The 20,470-nt window shown below is 41.4% G+C and overlaps 1 protein-coding gene across 2 annotated transcripts; it reads left to right on the top strand.

The window, feature by feature from the left end:
• Window positions 1-5,373: 5,373 nt before the first annotated feature.
• Window positions 5,374-20,197, top strand: LOC145391891 (long-chain-fatty-acid--CoA ligase ACSBG2-like). 2 transcript variants are annotated; one of them, XM_080266387.1, is made up of 14 exons: window positions 5,374-5,442; window positions 8,217-8,276; window positions 9,653-9,828; window positions 10,239-10,372; window positions 10,986-11,149; window positions 11,928-12,081; window positions 12,571-12,809; window positions 13,155-13,312; window positions 14,421-14,527; window positions 16,040-16,188; window positions 17,074-17,202; window positions 17,604-17,800; window positions 18,027-18,227; window positions 19,468-20,197. In XM_080266387.1, the coding sequence occupies exons 2-14, from the start codon at window positions 8,220-8,222 to the stop codon at window positions 19,658-19,660; spliced, it is 2,058 nt and encodes a 685-aa protein (XP_080122513.1). In that variant the 5' UTR covers window positions 5,374-5,442; window positions 8,217-8,219; the 3' UTR covers window positions 19,661-20,197. The 2 variants fall into 2 exon arrangements, with proteins under 2 accessions (XP_080122513.1, XP_080122515.1); XM_080266389.1 differs by lacking the exons at window positions 5,374-5,442; window positions 10,239-10,372 and having other exon boundaries at window positions 8,216-8,276.
• The last annotated feature ends 273 nt before the right edge of the window (window positions 20,198-20,470 follow it).

A 20,470-nucleotide genomic window follows, 5' to 3' on the forward strand; every position in this document is an offset into this window, starting at 1 on the left:
CTTAACATCTACATTTATTTAGAAAGAAGAAAGAACCAAGGGCTGAAACCACTCAAAATTCTTCCCTTAAAATCAGTTAAGAGGTAAATTGAGGATCCTTTCATTTCGAAATACCTAGACACATCCTGTTCTGAAATTTGGGGTGTTGGTGAGGTGTATTGTGCAGCATAAATCGCAAGAGAAGAGGTATTAGGAAATATCTAAAATTACATTGAATACGATACATGATGATGATGAAATACTTGATGCTGGAGTGATGGTATGCTGTCTTTGCTTTAACTTTTGAGAGAGAGAGAGAGAGAGAGAGAGAGAGAGAGAGAGAGAGAGAGAGAGAGAGAAGGGGGAGGAACAAGAGAGGGAGGAAGATGGATGAGGAAAGAAAAGAAGTAAAGAGAGAGAGAGAGAGAGAGAGAGAGAGAGAGAGGCGGGGGGGGGGTCTCATGGGAAGGAGTGTGAACTGATCATGGTTCTGCCAGAGGAATGGGGGGGAGGGGGAGGGGAGGAGAGGAGGGGAGGGGAGGGAAGGGGAGGAAGGATAGGGAGGAGGTGGGAGAGTGGGTAGTGGGAGGGAGGGAGGGAGGGGGGAGTGGATGAGGAGAAGAAGGGGAGGAGGAAGGAAAAAAGTGAGAGGGAGGGAGAGGAAGAGAAGTGTGAGAGGGGGAGGAAGCGAAGGAGGAAGGGAGGGGGAGGAAAAGAAGGATGGGAGTGAGGAAGAGGGGAGGAGAGAGAGAGAGAGAGAGAGAGAGAGAGAGAGAGATGTTCCTATATATTTATGTAATCATGTTAATAATGCATGAAGGTTGGGGAGGGGGAGTGGAGGTTAAAGAGACGGAGAGAGAGGAAGAGAAATTGAGGAAGAGGAGGAAGAAGGAAAAGAAGAAGCAGAAGAGGAGGAGGACGACGAGGACGAGAGGGATAAGATAGTGTGAAAGAGAGATAAGGATCGGAAATAAGAATATGAAGGGGAGAGAGAGAGAGAGAGAGAGACAGACAGACAGACAGACAGACAGACAGACAGGCAGACGGATAAGGAAGATAAACAAAGATAAGACCTGACAACACAATGAGGTTAAAGGTTCTCGTCTGGTAAGGAATATCCCAAACATCTCTTCCATAGCGATTTATTTTTGGATATGGGCGGTTAATATCCTTTTGTACGATATTTATGCAGAGTGTGGCGATATTGGAAGGATTTGCGCGACTCAGAAGAGGACAGTAAGGTGTAATGAAATAAATCGCTAAGGAAGAGGTGTTAGGGAAGCAGATCATATTCCGTGGGTGAGGTAGGCAGACACCGTAGACTGAGGCAGGCAGACAGGCACCATAGATAAGGCAGGCAAGGCCATTTTGTGCGGGGGGGGGGGAGCCGTTTGATGGGTACACATATACGCACACACCCTCACACGTACACACGCTCACACGCACACGCCTGCCTTTGCCACGACCTCCACCCCACACCTCCCTCGGTCTTCCTCTTCTTCCCTCTTGGTCTTGATTTAGGGACCTTGAAAGTTCATCGTCAGGGCTTCAGGAGTGAGAGTACGAAGAATGGTGATCATAGTTTCGAAATAGGAAGCTTCAGGGACCGCATACCCCCGCCGACACCACTAAAGTTAAAGATTTGCTCCTGTAATTCCCCTTCCCTCTCAGACGAATACTTTTACGGTCTCAGAGTCGGTTATTGATGGTGATAATGATGGTAATGACAGCGGAGATAATGATGATGATAGTAGCAGTGATGATGATGATGGTAATGATAGTGATGATGATGTAGACGATGATGATGATGATGCAGAAGATGGTAATGATGATGGTGGTAATGATAGTGATGATGATGCAGACGATAGTGATGATGATGATGGTAATGATAGTGATGATGATGATGGTAATGATAGTGATAATGATGATGGTAATGATAGTGATGATGATACAGACGATGGTAATGATAGTGATGATCATGCAGACGATAGTGATGATGATGATGATGTGGTAATGATGATGATGATGTTCCTATGATGTCCCTCTCCCAGCATCGTCTTCTTCGGGTTATCATGCAGCAGCCCAGTCAGGATGGGTACCCGCGCCCGCACCCACGCCCACACCCACGCCCACACCCACACCCGCACCCACGCCCACACCCGCACCCACGCCCACACCCACGCCCGCACCCACGCCCACACCCACGCCCGCACCCACGCCCACACCCACACCCGCCCCTGGACCGCTACACCCACAACACCACATAATTCACTGTTCCTCATGACTTTAAAACATAACATCACATATCTCACTGTTCATTGTCTACTGTTTCTTTACCCGTTTCATTCTCTTGTGTCATTCTTTCCTTTCATTTTCCTGGATTCATTCTTCCTTTTTCCTCTCGTCTCTTCATTCTTACCTTCCGCTCCACCTTCCCCTCCTCTCATACACCTTCCCATCCCTCCATCTTGTCCTCGGTCTTCTCGTCCCCCACCCTTCCATCTCATCCTCGATCCTCCCCCTCCCCCACCCCTTCATCTCATCCTTTATCTCTTTCTCCACTCCATGTCTCCATCTCATCCCCTATCTCCCCCCCCCCACCACCACCCCTCCATCTCATCCTCGATCTCCCCCTCCCCCACCCCTCCATCTCATCCCCTATCTTCCCCCCCCCACCACCACCTCTCCATCTCATCCTAGATCTCCCCTCCCTCCACCCCTCCATCTCATCCTCGATCTCCCCCTCCCCCACCCCTCCATCTCATCCTCAATCTCCCCCTCCCCCACCCCTCCATCTCATCCTCGATCTCCCCCTCCCCCACCCCTCCATCTCATCCTTGATTCCCCTCCCTCCACCCCTCCATCTCATCCTCAGTCTCCCCCTCCCCCACCCTTCCCTCTCATCCTCGATCTCCCCCCCCACCCCTCTATCTCATCCTCATTCTCCCCTCCACTTCCATTTCACTCACTCATACTCCTAGTCAGTCTCTCATTCTCCATCAAAATCTATTTATCTGGCCATTTATAGCCAGACACCTTAATCGGGATGGTCACGAACAAATCGCCTCTATGTCGCCTTGTCCCCTGCCATTTCACTGCCTTCCCTCCAACTCACAAACCCCTCTCTCTTATGCCTCTCCACCCTCCGTCTCATCCTCGGTCTCTCCCTCCTCCCCTCAAAAAAGTCCCCGTATTGGAGAGGTTAATTTTGAGTGTAGGCAAAGGGTGTACTGTGAGTGATAAGGCTGTCCTCCAGGGTCGTATTCTAGCCACTGATAAGCTGATAAACTGATAATCATTCTCTCAGTGTCCTCCCCAGGGCTTCAGGTCATAAGTGAGCTTCGTCAGTCGTACTTTTGAGGGGTAAAGAGATTGTTTTAGTTGATCCTTAAAACTACAGGTATTATTATTATTATTATTATTATTATTAGTAGTAGTAGTAGTAGTATCATTATTATTACTGCTGCTGCTACTACTACTACTACTACTACTACTACTACTGCTCTTATTATTATGATGATGATTATTATTATTATTACTTAACTGCTAAATACCATAACATAGTGGCACAGACTAAAGAACCCACACGTGCCGGCGCTGTGTACCCTGGGTGGAGCATCTGCGGCGTCCACTCGGGAGCCAAACTTCCTCACATTTCTCTGCACCTCGCCGTAGGATGGACCCTGGTGTGGTGAGGTGCTCTCTGCTACAAGGGGCCGCTGGATCCCTACACGGTGTACATGTACTAATGCTTACTTGTGATCGACGGGTCTGCTCAGTCACTCAGATTGGGTTAAACAGCAACAATAATAACAATAACAGTGAAATCAGACGTACGTTAGGGGTTAATTAAAATCTGTGAACCACTACGAGAGTGTATAAAATCGTCCAGTGTTGGAAAGAATAAGACAAAGATAACGTACGGTATTGGTGGGGACAGTGGAACAACCCCTTCAGTACGAGAGGCCTCACTGTGCTGAATAAAATCGTCGGGCTTTTATGAGGGAAAAAATCGCAGTTGTACGAGTAGGTGGAGGTAGTGTAATCTAGAAGCTGAGTAAAATGGTCTATTGATGGTAGAAAAGCAGGAAAAGATCGGCATAGTGGGTGGAAGCATCATTGAAATCGTCCGGCTGTGGCAAGACTAACACACACACACACACACACACACACACACACACACACACACACACACACCGCTCGCTGGTGCAGTGGTAACGCTCTCACTTGCCAACTGGTTGACGGGAGTTCGCGCCTCGCTCAGGTTGCGAAAAAGTTTCACTGACGTAGTGGGTGGTTACTGTCCCCCTGGAGCAAGGGGACGGGTGTGTGCGTGTGTGAAGGTCACAGCCTTGCCCTTAGATCGGACTATATGAGCTCTCAGCTCCCTTCCGGGAGGGTAAAAGCTGACGATCACGACCATCAAGTGATCCTGACCGACCCGGTGAATTACACACACACACACACACACACACACACACACACAATATTGTCATCGTAGGTGGGGGTATCATTATAAACTATAGTCCGTTTGTTTTTACTTGACAGAGCCCCTTAACCCCTTTCAGTTCAGTTGATGGCCAAGTGTAGTCAGACTGAAGGCTTAATTTGACTGGTAACCAAGGAGACTCATTCCTACCTCATAACTAAGGCTCATCAAATTTCATGCAACCGTAGCTTAATATTCAAGTTGTGAGTGGCCCAGTTCCATCAGATGAAAAGTAGTATGGAGACCCCCCAGATACTATACGTTCATTAAGATTATATTGGTGATGAAGGTCGCGATAAGGAATACACGTGGCCTCTTTAAACCGAGATCCTTATATTTTTTGTTTCTGTCATGCGATTTAATTAAACTTTGGCGAAGGAAACAAAAATCCCTGTTTAAAACGCCTTGTCACTATACCGCCATTTGCTTACTGGCTTGTAGTCGCGAGGCTTACATGTCCAGACTTTAGCACCCCCTTCCCCATTCATTATATTTCGAAAATTCCTAACAACACTCGCTACTTGCATGGGCTAAGGTGCTGTGTGTAGGATTTTTCTGGGAATGACTTTACAATACCTGCCGTATCACTCTTCGCCTCCGGGCTCATAGTCACAAGTTCAAGGATCCAAATTTTACCAAGGATTCCCGCTTCATCAGCTTTGCGAGATGAAGGAAAAGAACGCGCGTAATCTTCGCATCTCTCTTTCTTCTTTGAAAAAAAAAAAAAAATAATAATGATGATAAATAGTAAATATATCACTGTAATAAGACGAAAAGGAACAGTTGTAAATATTGAGAAAAAGGATTAATGTAACGTTATAGAAGAAATCTGAAAGACACACGAGATGGTTAGAATGAGGATTAGTGTCAGTGGGCTACCCACTCTCCACAACCCACAAAGGTACCGCAAAACGAGGAAGAAGAAGAAGAACGAAGTGTCTATAATCCTCTTGGTTACTATTTAGCCATCATTGGTACGTATAATAGTGATATATTTGGAAATAATGCTGCTGTGTACGTGTGCTATATTTATTGGCAACCTATACGTTACTGCTAACTTATGTTTTTCTTTTTTTTATATGATGTTCACAAACTGGTCTAAGACAAAATACAATCCTAGTTATATCCAAGGTTACTGGACATAGTAATGCGCAGAGAAATATCTTTTTGATCATGGTAATATATTTAGGGTTGTTTCGACGTATTTTTATTGGAGTATGGAGATGACATTTAAATAAACATACCAGTGTACCAGGTACAGTAGTAGGCAAGGGAAGTTCCTCAGGGCTCAGCTGTAGGGCTGCTGCTATGTACTATTTTACTTTTGGTCCATTTTACCATGATTACGTCCTTTATAAAAAGACCCTAACTTCATTGGGTGTATACTTAAGCACTTTAGCATTAGCTGTCCAATAACTCCATTGCAGGCCTACTGGTGGTGATGATGATGGTTCTTGCTTCTAGGCATTGGGTGTAGGGCTGTAACTTGTATTGTCCCGTTGGGGCCCATACAGTGGCTCAACAAGATATTTTAAGAGGCCATAGAATCCTTTGTAACCAAGAATAACAACCCCATGCACACAGATGGAACACTCAGGGTGGAGCATGCTGTGGACTACATGCCATGGCTTAAGCCCATGGGTTGGTCAGAAATTTTCCTGTCATGTTCATCCTACCAGGGACTTAGATTGCTCTCCTTCCCTTAAATGTTGTGGATTAATGGTAGCGTATCCTCAGGCCTATATGCCTGGAAGAGTGTAAAATGGGATTATGAAGTTTTATGAAAATCTGATGTTTTAACCAATCCCCTGGCCTGACCCCAACATACTTACTAAAGACTAAAGACCCTCCATGACCTCAGCCTATACCGTATATGGAGATTGTTGTTAATCAACCCCGGTCTGTCAGGTTGAGAAGGCCCATCAGCCATTGGCAAGCATCTGCCCCTGCAGGAAGCAACATTCCCTTGTGGCTGACAGTACCTCACCACAGCGAGGCACAGGGAATAGTGTACAGTATAAGGTTTGGTTCCTGGATGGAGGCTGTATTTGCATCTCTCCACCCAGTTAACAAGGGCACCATAACAGGCTCCACTTCACCTTGTAATTTGGTTATATGGTTACCATCCAATGTTGTAAATGGTTTCCTGGGCCACAGGAAACCATTAAGCTTGTCACTTAGTGTAGAGCCACCTGAAGTGGAAAGAAGAGTAGTAAAAAGTGACAGTAAAGAAATGGAGGAGTAGGAAGAGAGATAGAATGAGAAATGGGAAGGAAGATATAGGCAGCACAACATCAGGAGAGTGGATGATAATTACCACCACCTGCCACCGGTTTGTAGAGGTAAAGCAACATAAGATAGCGAAATTTAAAAGAGTTAAAGGAATAAGACATTGGGGAAAAAAGGGATACCATGGTAGACATTCACTTGTCTTAAAAAAGAAAAAAAAATGTGAACCCAACTGTACTACAGGGATGGGATTCTTGAACATACTATCAATTCCCTGTGGTAACTTGTATATGTTTTTCATGAAGGACAAGAAGACTAAAAAGCTCCCATTTCTTTTGTACCCTCTGCAAAATTATTTTTATTATTTTTTTTTATGGACAAGGAAAGGAGACTGCAGAAGTTTCCCATGACTTTCATTTTTCCTGCAAAAGCTAATCTGTCTTGCAACAGGGATTTGGTCATAAAATATGTTAAAGAATCCCACCCCAGATATGCTTTCCAAGGGTCATAGCTTACCCTAGAGAGGTAAAGCATATATAAGACAGTGACATTAAAGAGGCTGAAAGGAATAAAAATTGGAGAAACTTACTGGCAGTTTCAGTGATCAGGAACCCAGCTTCCATTATGAAGCTGAGCATCACCACACACCTGGGTTGTTTTATCAACACACAGAATGTTCCGGGTACTGCTTCTTTCATCTGTCCACTGAGAATTCATGCTCAGGGAGGTGCGCATCTGGAGGGGTCACTGTATGATTATTGTCCGCTTAGGAGAGGCCAACCGTTTAAAATAGGCCATTTAAATTATAAGATTCATGAGTGAGGTACTGTATGGTAATTTACCTTAACCAGCATACAGAAGTAACAGTTGAGGTAATAGAAGTCCAGTAGTATAGGTACCCTAAGTCTAACATAAGTACACCAATAACTCTTCCAGAGATGCATAACAAACTGTATTATAAGCAAAACCATACTTATCAGGCAGTTGTTACATTCAGTGTAACACCATCATGCTAATTTGTTATGATCTTACATAAACAAAAATTCGTCAGTTATAAATGTCAGGACCAACTTGCCTAGCCCCAGGCTCTTGTGCTCCTCATGGGGCAACACTGGATTAGATAATGATGATGATGATGAAGAGTAACAAACAAACATAACACATCCAGATATGGGACACGTGAAATTATTTTTGCTGACACCTGCAGATAGTTGCATTCAGCTAAGGGAGTGTTTGCAATACAATTTTTAGCCTAACTCAGACCAGATTTTTGTTCTTTTGCAGCTTATTTCACATAGCTCTGTGGTAGAAAGAGACAGTGCCACTGCTCTACATCCCTCTGCATCTTTTCCATATCACTTATTTGAGACTAGTATCCTATTTAGTGTTAGTCTGTTCTTACAGCTTCACATTCAGGATAGAGATATGAGAATTTTAGGCCAGGTCAAAGTAAAATTAGTACAATATAGTAAGGCCCATAATGAATAGCTAAGAAGCTTAACATATTGTTTGTCCACAGAATATGGATGAAGATACTGGTAGTTCTGTGATCGTCGAGCCTAGTGATGGTCCTGATCAGGTAAATATATTTATGTTTGGTAACTTTGATGTAATGTACAGCCAAATACATAAGCCCAGTTACGTCTCCTGCAATATATTCGTATTGCAAGATTCAGGGAATGAATTGGAGTGATAAAGGTGCATATTATCACCCACAGATCATTTCGTTTAGTTTAGTTTATAAAGGCTCCAACATGCTAGCATGCATCAGTCTTGGTCACCTAATGGCGACTGTCCATGCAGTCCCTTGTCCCTCAGGGCACACTCTATGACCTTGTCTCAGGTCTTTTTCGGTCTGCCTTTCGCAACCCTGTCCCCAACATTCACGCTTCTCATTTTCTGCACCAAATTGTCATGCCCTCAACTTCTCCACATGCCCAAAGCATCTCAGTCTATCCCTCCTCATCAAAACTCCTGTCCCATCCTTGCAACTCAGTACACAGCATCACATTTAAGTGTCTGAATACAGTGATGAAAGTGAGAAAATAGATGCAGATAGACTTTTGTACTTGACTATACCCATTAAAGTTGATAATGTCAGGGTCATGCCATTGTCAGAATTTGGACTGTGTATTTTATGAATCAGATATAAAGATTAGAACATAAGGCTGTACCTCATCATCATCATCATCATCATCATCATCATCATCATCTGGACCCCCTTTCCCACCCTAGGGCAGGGTGAGGAGTTGCAACCTCCAGACAGCCCAAGTTTGCCCAGTCCAAGGGGCCACTCTTCCATTCACTCATCATTCAAGCCCCCAGAATTCTGGCTTTATCTGATGTTCCAAAAACTTTCACCACATTCTGTAGCTTCATAGAAGGCTGTGCAAGAGAGAATAATTGGTGTAGGCTAGTTGGACTTTGCTAGCTATCTCCTTTATTGATAATTACATAAACTACAGTATGTCGTGATGCATTGTTAAGAAACATTCAGGCTTGTTCATGTCTATGCTTGGTTGTTTTTGAATGCTGCTGTAATGACAGACACTAAACTCAGTGGGATGAGGGCACCATTTTGACTTAGTCATGACCTTGGAGACAATTTCTGGATCCTGATGCTCTTAGTCTGTTAATGGTGCTTTAGTCAGTTTGACCTGCCTGCACACTTTTTGGGCTTCCACTGTTGACCCATGCTTCAGGGTTTTCTCTGGGGGATTTTGTTTTTTCCCATTTTCAGTGGTGGTGTTGTGAAGAACTTGTACTGTGTCATATTTTTCTGATGGATTTACATATTTAAGCATTTACTACATGTTTTTCATGTTTGATGCATTTACAGTATTTACCTGTTGCTCCTGATTGGACGATAGAGGTTTAGATAATGGATAGATGGATAGTATGTACTGAACACTCGATTATTTAACTTTAAAGTCATAATATTGTTTGCTTCTGCAGGTGTTGCCAGCCACATCCCACAAAACTTGGGAGCCAGCTGGGTGTGTACGTCTGTATATGACCCGTGATGGCCCAGCAGCTGAGCGTCCAATCTCAGTCCACACATTCATGCAGAACACAGCACAGTCTCTCCCAAACCAGCCTGCTCTGGCGGTCAAGAGAGACGGAGCGTGGCGGTAGGTCTGCTCTGTACATTTGTGCACATCTTATATACTGTTATTTTTCTCTTTCTGTTTCTAGGTGATGACATAAACTTAGAAAAGGCCAGTGTTACTGAATGGCTTAATGAAGGCAGATGTATACATTTAGATGTACAGTAAGAGACTGAATGATTTTTGAAAATTTTTTGTATATATCAAGAGCAGCAATTAAGATGTTCCAAGCAGATTGAGCCTGTGCAGGTTTATATCCAAGGGGTGGTTGGGGTTTATTGCCCACATAATGCCACTCAGGGATGAGTGAGGCTGGTCACTCATCTTAAGTGATATGACCAACTTGCCTAGCCCCAGGGTCCAGTGCAACACAGGATTAGATGATGATGATGAAGAGCAGCACAGAATTTCACCAGTAATAAAATTTCTTTCAGGTACTGGACATATCAGCAGTATTTTGAGGAAGCCCGAACAGTTGCTAAAGCTTTCATCAGACTAGGACTTGAGAGGTTTCATGGAGTGTGCATTATGGGATTTAACTCTCCAGAGTGGGTAATTGCTAGTTATGGTGAGTTTCTTCCTAGCTGTACCATTTAATTACACTTCTTTGGTGTTAACTCCTTCACTAAACTAATATGAAAATGTCTTTCTAGTTTTATTCTTGCATCACCAGACTGTTTCCTTCTGGTTAAGTAAGAGTTTTTGATTTGGAGGAGTTGGAAATAGCCTCCATAAATCCCTTCACCATGAGATGTCCTCTCTTAGGTGGATAAGATAATCCATGGAGAAGTGGATAAAATCGTCCATGGAGAGCAAAAATAGTGAAAATGATGAATTTGGCCTCAAGGGGTATAGTCATAATGGTTATTATAATTTCATATTTGTTTCCCACTATGCTGGAATAACAGAAAGTGTAATTCAGATGAGGAAATAAACAGAATGGAGTGGTTGTCTTTAGACGACCTAGTGAAGTGGACCACATATAGAGTACAGTTCTTCCTTCAGTCATACTGAATATTTATTGTTCAAAAATATTAATGTTTTCATAATGGTGCCTTGTTGATGTGTGTGTATTGTGACCTTTTTTCCTTTTCGGTGTGTTTTACGCAGTGCTTCATTGTATGAGCAAATGTATGTTTCAGTATTTTCATTTATTTATGTTTTGTATTCTTCATTTTTAGGTGCAGTGTTTGCAGGAGGTTTTTCTGTGGGTGTATACACAACCAACTCCCCAGAAGCCTGCCAGTATCAGGCTGCTGACTCACGGGCACAGGTGGTGGTGGTGGAGAATGTTGCTTATCTCAATAAGTTCCTAGCTGTTAAAAGGTTCCTGCCTGGAATAAAGGTACAGTATACTGTACATACCAAAAGCAGTAATTTCTCATTAATCATAAGAAATGTATATCAAAGTGTTGCAGCTTATCCATTCAACAGGTAATATAAAATTGAGGAAACTAACAATTCAGCTTAATAGGTAGTAATGGAAGTTTAATTGGCAGTTGCTTTAAAACCTACTTTGGATTTCAATAGGTTAAAAAAAAAAAAAAATCATAAAAAGGTCCTGCTGTATGAACTCTCAGCTCCAACTCACACGCAAAACCATCCACACTGACGTGCTTCAGGATGTTCAGTCATTCTTTCAGTGGCTGTTAGGATAAAACCAATCTGTCTCCTGCCAAGTTAGAAAGAAGGGTTGCAAGCATTTTCATGTGCATTTTCATTCATACTTCATCCATTTCTGTCTTCTGTCAGTTCTTTTTCTTCATTGGTATCCATACTTTGCAGACCCTTATATTCCATCTTCTTGGCCTTCCACACCTACTTCATCCTTTAGAATCTCTCACACTCCTTATCATATCCAACATCTCATCTACCATTTGAGCAATAAACCTCATTATCCCATATTTCTCACAAATCTGTATACAGCACCATATTTCTTAATTTTTGCACCTTATCCCCTGAAATGAAAATAGTGGATGGCAGGGAAGTGGCAGCTTCAGCACAGTCCATTGGATTTTTGTTTAGGTGAGCCTAGGGTTGCAACTTCTACAACTGCTGGTAAATATGCTGTGACTTAAAAAAAAAAAAAAAAAAAAAAAAAAAAAAAATTCCCACTTCATCAGGCTATAGTGCAGTGGAGTGGTGTACCAGGAGCACCAGGAGTGTTGTCATGGGCAGAGCTGTTGGCAGTGGGGCAGGCAGAGAAAGATACAGAGCTGGAGCACCGACTCTCACTGGCAGCCATCAACCAGTGCTGCACCCTTATTTATACATCAGGTACTCTGTAGCATGTCTGTTATTTTAAGTATGACCCACTGAAAGGTTTCAACACATTCCCTGGCCTAAATTCAGGCTTTGCTAGATGTGGTAACCCCTTGTCTTTTAAGGGGTTGTATTACATGGACACCCTCAAGAAACAGATTTCTGTTAAGTTGTGTAATCCTTAAAAAAGGACTTCCACAGCCATAATATAATTGTGTAATGGCCAGAAAAACCCTTGTACTACCCTAGAACATCACCAGACATAAGAATATATGAGGTCTGTCCAAAAATAAAACGAACCTTTTAAATAGTGCACTGACTAGCCAGCCATGTATGATCACGACATGAGCGCTGTATACCGGCGACTCTGAGCTTCGGCCTAACACTAGTCACATCACATTCATTTTACACAGACAAGTTTTTGCAGAGTTGAGAAAAATCATCTGGTGGTAGGTTGATGAAGATGAAAACTGTCATCATGTTGATTTTTTTTTTCTTTTTAAGGTACAACTGGACCTCCTAAGGGTGTAATGTGCTCACAAGACCATCTTACTTGGGCTGCGAGGCAGTATGATCAAATATTGCCAGGGGTGGAGGGCAGAGAGAGATTAGTATCGTATTTACCCCTAAGTCACCTTGCTGCCCATTTACTTGACATATATAATGCAACCAACATGGCAGCCACTGTCTACTTTGCTCAGCCTGACGCTTTGAAAGGCTCTCTTCTGCAGACATTAGTTGAGGTGAGTGTGTGAACATTTGTTGACATGAGTAATAGAGGTACCTGTAGCTACAGGTTCATTTGAAATTTAAGCCCAGTGGACTACAGACTGATACTGCCTATTTCTGACAGTCCACCATCCTCCATTTGGGGGATGGGAAGGGAATTTAGTGATATATGTATAGAAGAAAAGCTGAGCCTCCCAGTAATATTAATGCAACAAGGATGGTGTCCCCTTACAGTACTAGTGGCATGAGTGTCACACTCAATCAGATACAGAATATTTCATGATAATAGTACCTACATTATTTTCATTTACACAATAACTGTATGTTACAAAACAGACTTTTAACACAGTATCCATCAGGTTCAGCCAACTTGCTTTGTTGGTGTGCCTCGAGTTTGGGAGAAGATATACGAAAAAATGCAAGAAGTCGGGGCCAGTGTCGGTGGTGTGAAGAAAAGCATTGCAACCTGGGCCAAGTACCATGGTTTAAATTACTATAATGCTATCAAAGAAGGCAGGTAAGACTCTTCCCTCTTACCAGAGATATGACTGTTACATTAAATATGCAGTAATTGTAGATCGACTTCAGACATATCAACAGAACCCAGTAAAATGGAAGCTTAAATTGCCATTCTCCTGCAGTCCACCATCTTCCTTTTGGGGGATGGGGAAGTAGTTGAGGGATGTTTGCATAACTTGGCAGTTGAGCTGCCTGGTTACATTGGTACCTCTACATGAAAGCCTCTCTCTCCAGCACAAAATATTTAGTAAATTTTGTATATACAGGAGACCCTCAATTTAACATACCTCAGTAGATCAGATATCAGATTAAAGGGACATTATGAAGCTATCGGACATGCGTCAGCCATAACAAACAGTGTCCATTTAATGGAGCATAGTGGGTTGCGGTGCATGTGTTTCCTTCCCTTTTTACTCCAACCTGTCTTGAAATTGCCCTCTCCCCATCATGATTGCTGAGTTGTAATACAGACTATAGTATTACTGTACTAGTCATGAAGATGTCCAGTGACAAGGATGTGAAATAAACTGCAAAAGGGTGAAATTATGGGCCACGTTAGTGCAAAATGGGTATAGTTTTCATTTTTAGTTCTGGAATATACAGTTGTACTCATTTATTTTCACACATGTCCTTGAAATCCCACTCCGGGGGGATCATCAGATAAAACGCATTTTTTTGCTTTATCAGATCAGGTTCCCCCCCCCCCATTATTCCTTTATAGGGAGGTTCTGCTATTTACTCTTTCAACTGCTTCAAAATTATGATGTATGTCTCTTTTTTTTCTTGTTATATCCAGCTGATTTTATTTTTAAAAAGCTTTCTCAGTGCAAGAAGGGTTCATGTAGTTTGTTTCTAATGCCTTGACTACATACTTTTTACTTTAACTTTGCCTGGAATTGCCATCTCTCCAATGTGAATACACATTTGTAACAATAGATTAACACAAGAACATGTTGCTATTCCTAAGGAAGTGCTTTCTTGAGGTGAAAAAAACATCTGCTGAAGTAGGCAGAAATTTAAAAACACATCTTTAGTGTAAGGGTTAAAAGCTTCATTCCTGTAATAATAAGAACACTATGAATTTTTAATGGCACATTTTTTTTCAGAACTTTGACTGGATATGAAACTTTGGCTCATTCCTTGGCCTTGAAGCTTTTCATTAACCGAGTGAAGACAGCCTTAGGTATGGGTCAGCATCGTCACTTGGTGTCAGGTTTGTGTTTTAGTCTTTTCTGTCATCACATGTGGGTTTTAGTAAATGAGTACCACGGTGATGGAACATGACACTTCCACACTACGGCACCTGTATAACTGGGCAGCTCCACTGCTCAGTTTTACAAATGTCTCAACTCTATCATCAATCCCCATAAGGGGAATGATGAACAGCAGGAGAAGGGCAACTTCAGTGTGCAATCCACCCATTTGATGTACAGATGAGCCCAAGGCCACAAAACAACAATGTTATGCGTGCCCTCATGTTTACCAGAATTACATTATTATTATGTTTACTGAAAAGTAGTTAATGAACAAGAAGGCAGCAGATGTTAATGAAATCCATTGGATATGTAGACACAGGAAAAAAAAAAGTACAGTAGTATGAAGTAGAGGAAGTGGAGTGAACTGTGAGAAATATGCCAGCAAGCCTGGATGAGTAGAGTTGTTACAAGCAAAGGTGACCGAAGAACATTAAAAATAGGATTAATATTTAGATGAGGGAACAGGTCAGTCTTGGTTTTGGATCCACATACTCTTCACCCAAGTTCCTTGTTCTCTTCCATTTGGTCTTCCTCCTTTCAAATGTCCATCCACAACAAGAGTCAGGATGGTCAACATTGCCTTTATGAATGGAGTCACTTCATATCCTCAGAGTGAAGATGGATAGCTATTTTCATCCATGGGAGGTACTGTAGCACATTTGCTCTAACTTGGCTGAGACATGTAGCTTGGTTGATTGCTTGGTGAAGTCAGAATGGAGTTTCAGTTTAACTAGTAATGAAGGAGAGTGATTCCTACCTCTTAACTAAAGTTCATAAAATTCCATGTAACTACAGCATAGTATTTTGCTTTGAGCAGCCTGCCTCCCTCACATGGAAATAACCATTTATGCCGTGAGAGTGAAATATAATAATAATAATCTGGTCTTTTGTTTCTTAAAAGCACCAGCCTGGTAGCTAACAATACAATCAATCTTGGGTAGGAAACTAAGCCAAAATAAAAAATAAATTGAGTCAAAGTCCAAGATAAGACTCGTACATTAAATCACCTTAGCTTTACAGTTGACCCTTATGCAATTGTTCCCATATACATTATTAGCATTTTATCACCTTTGTTTTATATGTGATCACCATTTTCACTTATGCAATTGCTTCAGTCTCCTACAAAGTTTTTTTTTTTTCCCAGTTGCCAGTTTTGCTTGTATATATGCTACAATCTCAGCATTCAGTGTATGGTCATTGATTATCCATTTGATTGTCTATTAATGTAACCTGATCATATAGTGGGGTTGACATCATAGATTCTTTTTCTCAATGGTTTCCTGCAGCTTTTTAGAACCAAAGTAATAACCTGGTTTTGGCATTTTTTTAGCTTCCAGTTTATAGAAAACATCAGCTGTACCATGGTCAGCCTTTGTATGGGGATCCCATAAGAGGAAACAAGACCCTTATATGTATGTATATTTATATATGTGAAAAGGGTTGATGAATGTTGTCTTCATGCTCCACAGCTGCTGCACCAATATCTCCGGATGTTCTGGAATATTTCATGAGTCTGGACATTCCCATCAAAGAGGGATATGGCCTCTCAGAAAGCTTGAGCCTTGCAACCATGTCTCTCCTCAAAACGGGCATGTTTCAACTGGGCAGTGTTGGCAAGGTGAGAAGAGTTTGTTTGTGGATGCTACTCACTTCAATGTGTAGTCCTCCTCCTCCTCCTCCTCCTCCTCCTCCTCTCCTCCTCCTCCTCGTCATTCTTGTTCCTATGTAAAGAAAGGGTGCAAGATAGGTTCCAGAAACAAAAAGGAGAAACTTAAGAATGAAGATCCAGTGTTTTTTTTTTCTTTCTTTCTCACAGGTATACTTTACTAACACCTATTGAATAGTTATGTTATCGACCAACAAATTAAAAATGGGGTGTCAGATCATTGCCATGTGCTTCATTTTACATACACTGCTTCTTCCTTAATCCCCTGTAAATTCATTTGCTTCATCAGTTTCCATACCTCACTCTCTGACACATACATTTACCAAACCCATACACTGTGTTTGCCTTCCCACACCTCCTCCCACCTTCAGATTGACTCAGTTATACATTTTTTCACTACCTGTCTTTATCCATTCTCATAAATTGACTGTACCATCTCATCACATGCTTCCTGAAACCGTTTCTTCATAAGTCACTAACGGTCCCATTCCTGCAGCTGCTACTCCTGACGTTTCACATTCATAGCATACTAAAGTCTCAAGTCCATGTACTGTGCTGTATCAGTTTGAAAAAATGCACTAATAATTATAAAACAGCGGTACAGGTTATGGTTCATTGTAATTCACAGTGTGATGTGTCAGCTTTACTTTTTGTTTTCCTTTCTTGTTTATCTCCCTTGACTGAGAATGGAATTGTCAAACAGGAATAAGTAACATTATCATCATCATCATCATCATCATTAATACAGTATTTTATTAATTTTTGGTTCACCACTTGATCACACTTTTATTATACAAATTACTTATTATTGTAATACTGCTTTTCTTTTGCACTTAGGTTCTTCCTCAGACCATTCTTCAACTAAAGGAAGTTGATGGGTGCAAGCCTGGAGAAGGAGAAATCATTATGAAAGGTCGAAATATTTTCATGGGCTACCTTGGATTGGAAGATAAAACCAATGGAACGGTAAAGTTTTATTTAATCACTACTGTTGTTACCTGTGGCTCACTAGTTGTAATCTCAGTGAACTTCATTTATCAGGCTTTATTATTTATGTACTTCAAGAGATTTATTCTAATGGATGTGTTGAAAGCTCAGTGTGGAAATTCTTTAGCATGATTTTGTATGCTTAATAAATTTGGTAAAGTTTCACGACTTTTTTTGAGCTAAAAATATTTATGTGCATACAGGTAATTTAGAACTTCACCCTAATAATCATGTAATTCCAAGAGTGTATTTGGTCAGTATTGAAAATCCTCACTTCCTTCTGAATAAATTAAAGGTATCTCCTCCACTTCATGCTACACCATTTAGTAATATTAAATACTGTACAGTTATATATTGACAAATGTAAGCCATTCTTGCAGATAGATGATGATGGCTGGATGCACACTGGTGATATCGGGAGCTTGGACAGTGACGGGTTCCTGTACATCACTGGCCGCATTAAGGAGCTGGTCATCACTGCTGGTGGCGAGAATACCCCCCCAGTCCTGATAGAGAGTGCTATAAAGAAACTACTGCCCATTATTAGCAATGCCATGTTGGTCGGAGACAAAAGAAAGTAAATACAGTACATTGTTGGTTATTCTGATAATCTTCACCCGGGAAATGATTGTCCATAATACATTGTTTCCCCTTTATTCTAGTAGTAGCTGTAGTCACAGGTTCATAGTAATATTTTGCAATACACTTCTATGGAAACATTACACATTCATAACAAAATACAGTACTGAATGTAAATAAAATGAACAGTTTCCAGTAGTGGCACTTTATTTTTTGTGCTTCAGATTCTTGTCAATATTATTGACACTGAAGACTGAAGTTGATGAAGACACTACTGAGCCATTGGAGGTGCTGACTCCAGCTGTGCAGAATGTCATGAAGGAACTGGGCTTGAATGATGTGACTACTGTATCAGCTGCTAGGGAGGAGGTGCAGTGTCACCCACAGGGACCTCTGGCATCACTTATCCAGACTGCCATCACCAAGTAAGTCACACTAGCAACAAGTGAGACAGGATTGGGTTCCTTTGCTCCTGCTGAGACAGCACTGGATTGGATGATGGATAAATATTATGGAAACCTCTCCCTTGACAGTGCAGAGTACAGTATACCAGGCCTTGCGTATGAGTGCAGCTATTAATTCCACCTGTGAGGCTTATAATTCATAGTTATGTTGTGTGAGTGTCAGAATGTTGAAGCATTCTTTTGGGGCACTGGGGATGTGTGCAGAAGCTGAGGTGTTAATGTGACAGGGTCATCTAGGGTGGGAGAATCCTGTTGACAGACCTCTATCTACATATACGGGAAAAATACATGTTGGCTCAATAGGCTTTTGTGTAAAGGAAGCTTTTGTTGGCCCTGTAGGGCTGCCCAGCACTTGAATGAGAGCTACCTCTGGACCGTGCTTCACTTTGATTGCAGCCAACAGTTTGTGCATCATCACAGAAAATCCACTGAAAATCACGAGTGCATTCCATATACAATTGTGAAACTAGTTGTAACAAATGAGAGGTGAAGCACCTGTTTAGAAGATTTCATTCGACATGAAGTTGCAACAGACTTATCTGTGACCCAGTTGCAGCCATCCTTCCAAATTTCATTGAAATCCTTTTTCTAGTTTTGACTGCACTACACATACAAACATACACCCAGAGTTATAGTAGATAGGATGATACATCATTATACTTTTGTCAGCTGTCTCTTAGGAGGGGAAGCAGTGTTAGTTTAGGCCAGGAGATAACCCTGCTTTTAGGGACAGAGAGATGAAGGCAGGTGAATCATTAAACACCTTAGTTAGCACAGTTGGTGATTATAGGATGTAGTAGGAAATGCATAGCCTGTGGAAAAATCAGAAAATGAACGAGAACAAGAGAGAGGGGTAAAGTGGAAGGGTATATAAGAATGGTTTTGTTTTGCTTGACAGGAGGAAGTGAAGATAGATGGTGGTTTAGGAACTTGGGCCATTTATATCCTGATCACCCTGGCTGTACCCTGAGATTAGACACCTGGTAAAGATTGATAGCTATATCATTTATTGGTAATATTTAGTGATGCCTATATAGATCTTTGTTAGTAACAAATGTTAGTGATAAAACTGCATCAAAGGATGATATGCTTTAATATCTCTTACTAAAGTATTTTGCAGTACCCCAGATTTTTATATTTTTCCTGCATGTTATTACAGAACAGCTCAGTTAACTGTAATTTGCCATTTCTTTTGTTTCAGTTACAATGAGCACCATGCAATATCCAATGCCCAGAAAGTTCAGCGATGGACACTGCTTCCCTGTGACTTCTCACTTCCTGGAGGGGAACTCAACAGCACACTCAAACTTAGGAGACAGTTTGTGATGGACAAGTACAAAGATGAAATTGATGCCATATATTCACCTGTATGGGGTACTAAGAGTAAGTTGTAGGACTGTGCTTTGCCTGTGTCTTGGACCACTTTGTAGCTGACCATATAGCAGATTTTATTGTTTACAGTGTACAGGGTGTTCCAGAAATTGATGCACTAACTTTAGGTGATTCTAAGGCAAATTTTGAATACAAGATTATTTATAAATTACATGTATACAAAAACATTGTTTTTGTTGAATTATGTTCAAATATATTTTTTGTTAGAATAATTAGAGTATATTATGATATTGTTTGGAAGCAGTAATTCAGTTATATTAAATACTGGTAAAATATTTTTATATTGTAGTGGAAAATACATTTTTTTTTTTTTATTAGAGTATACTCAAGTAAAATATTTATAGCCACTCTGGTTACTAATTTGTATAACTTTACTTAAAGTACAATATACTGTATGTAGTTATACACTGTATATAAACCTGCTTTATTTGAAAGCAGCAGACCAAAGAACTCAATTGTGGTTGAGAGAAAGGGAGTGGGGCAGTTAAGCACGCTACTGTACATCATTATCATCCAATCCTATGTTGCCCCACGAGGAGTGTAGGACCCTGGGGCTAGGCAAGTTGGTTCTGGCATTTAAGATGAGAGTGACCAGCCACACTCATCTCTGAATGGCATTACATGAGCAATAAACCCCAACCATCCCATGGATATAAAGCTGCACTGGCTTAATCCGATTGGAGTGCCTTCATTACCCACTAAACCACCAGACACCATAATTTGGTTATATGGTTACCAGATGGTTGTTTCTGTATGTCAGAGATGTCTTTCAGTATTTTACAACTTCTCCATTCATCTGTTGCTGTAAAATG

Source organism: Coenobita brevimanus, chromosome 20 (assembly GCF_032717465.1).
Source record: "Coenobita brevimanus isolate Jiangsu-jjx chromosome 20, ASM3271746v2, whole genome shotgun sequence".
In the NCBI taxonomy this organism is placed as follows: Eukaryota; Metazoa; Arthropoda; class Malacostraca; order Decapoda; family Coenobitidae; genus Coenobita; species Coenobita brevimanus.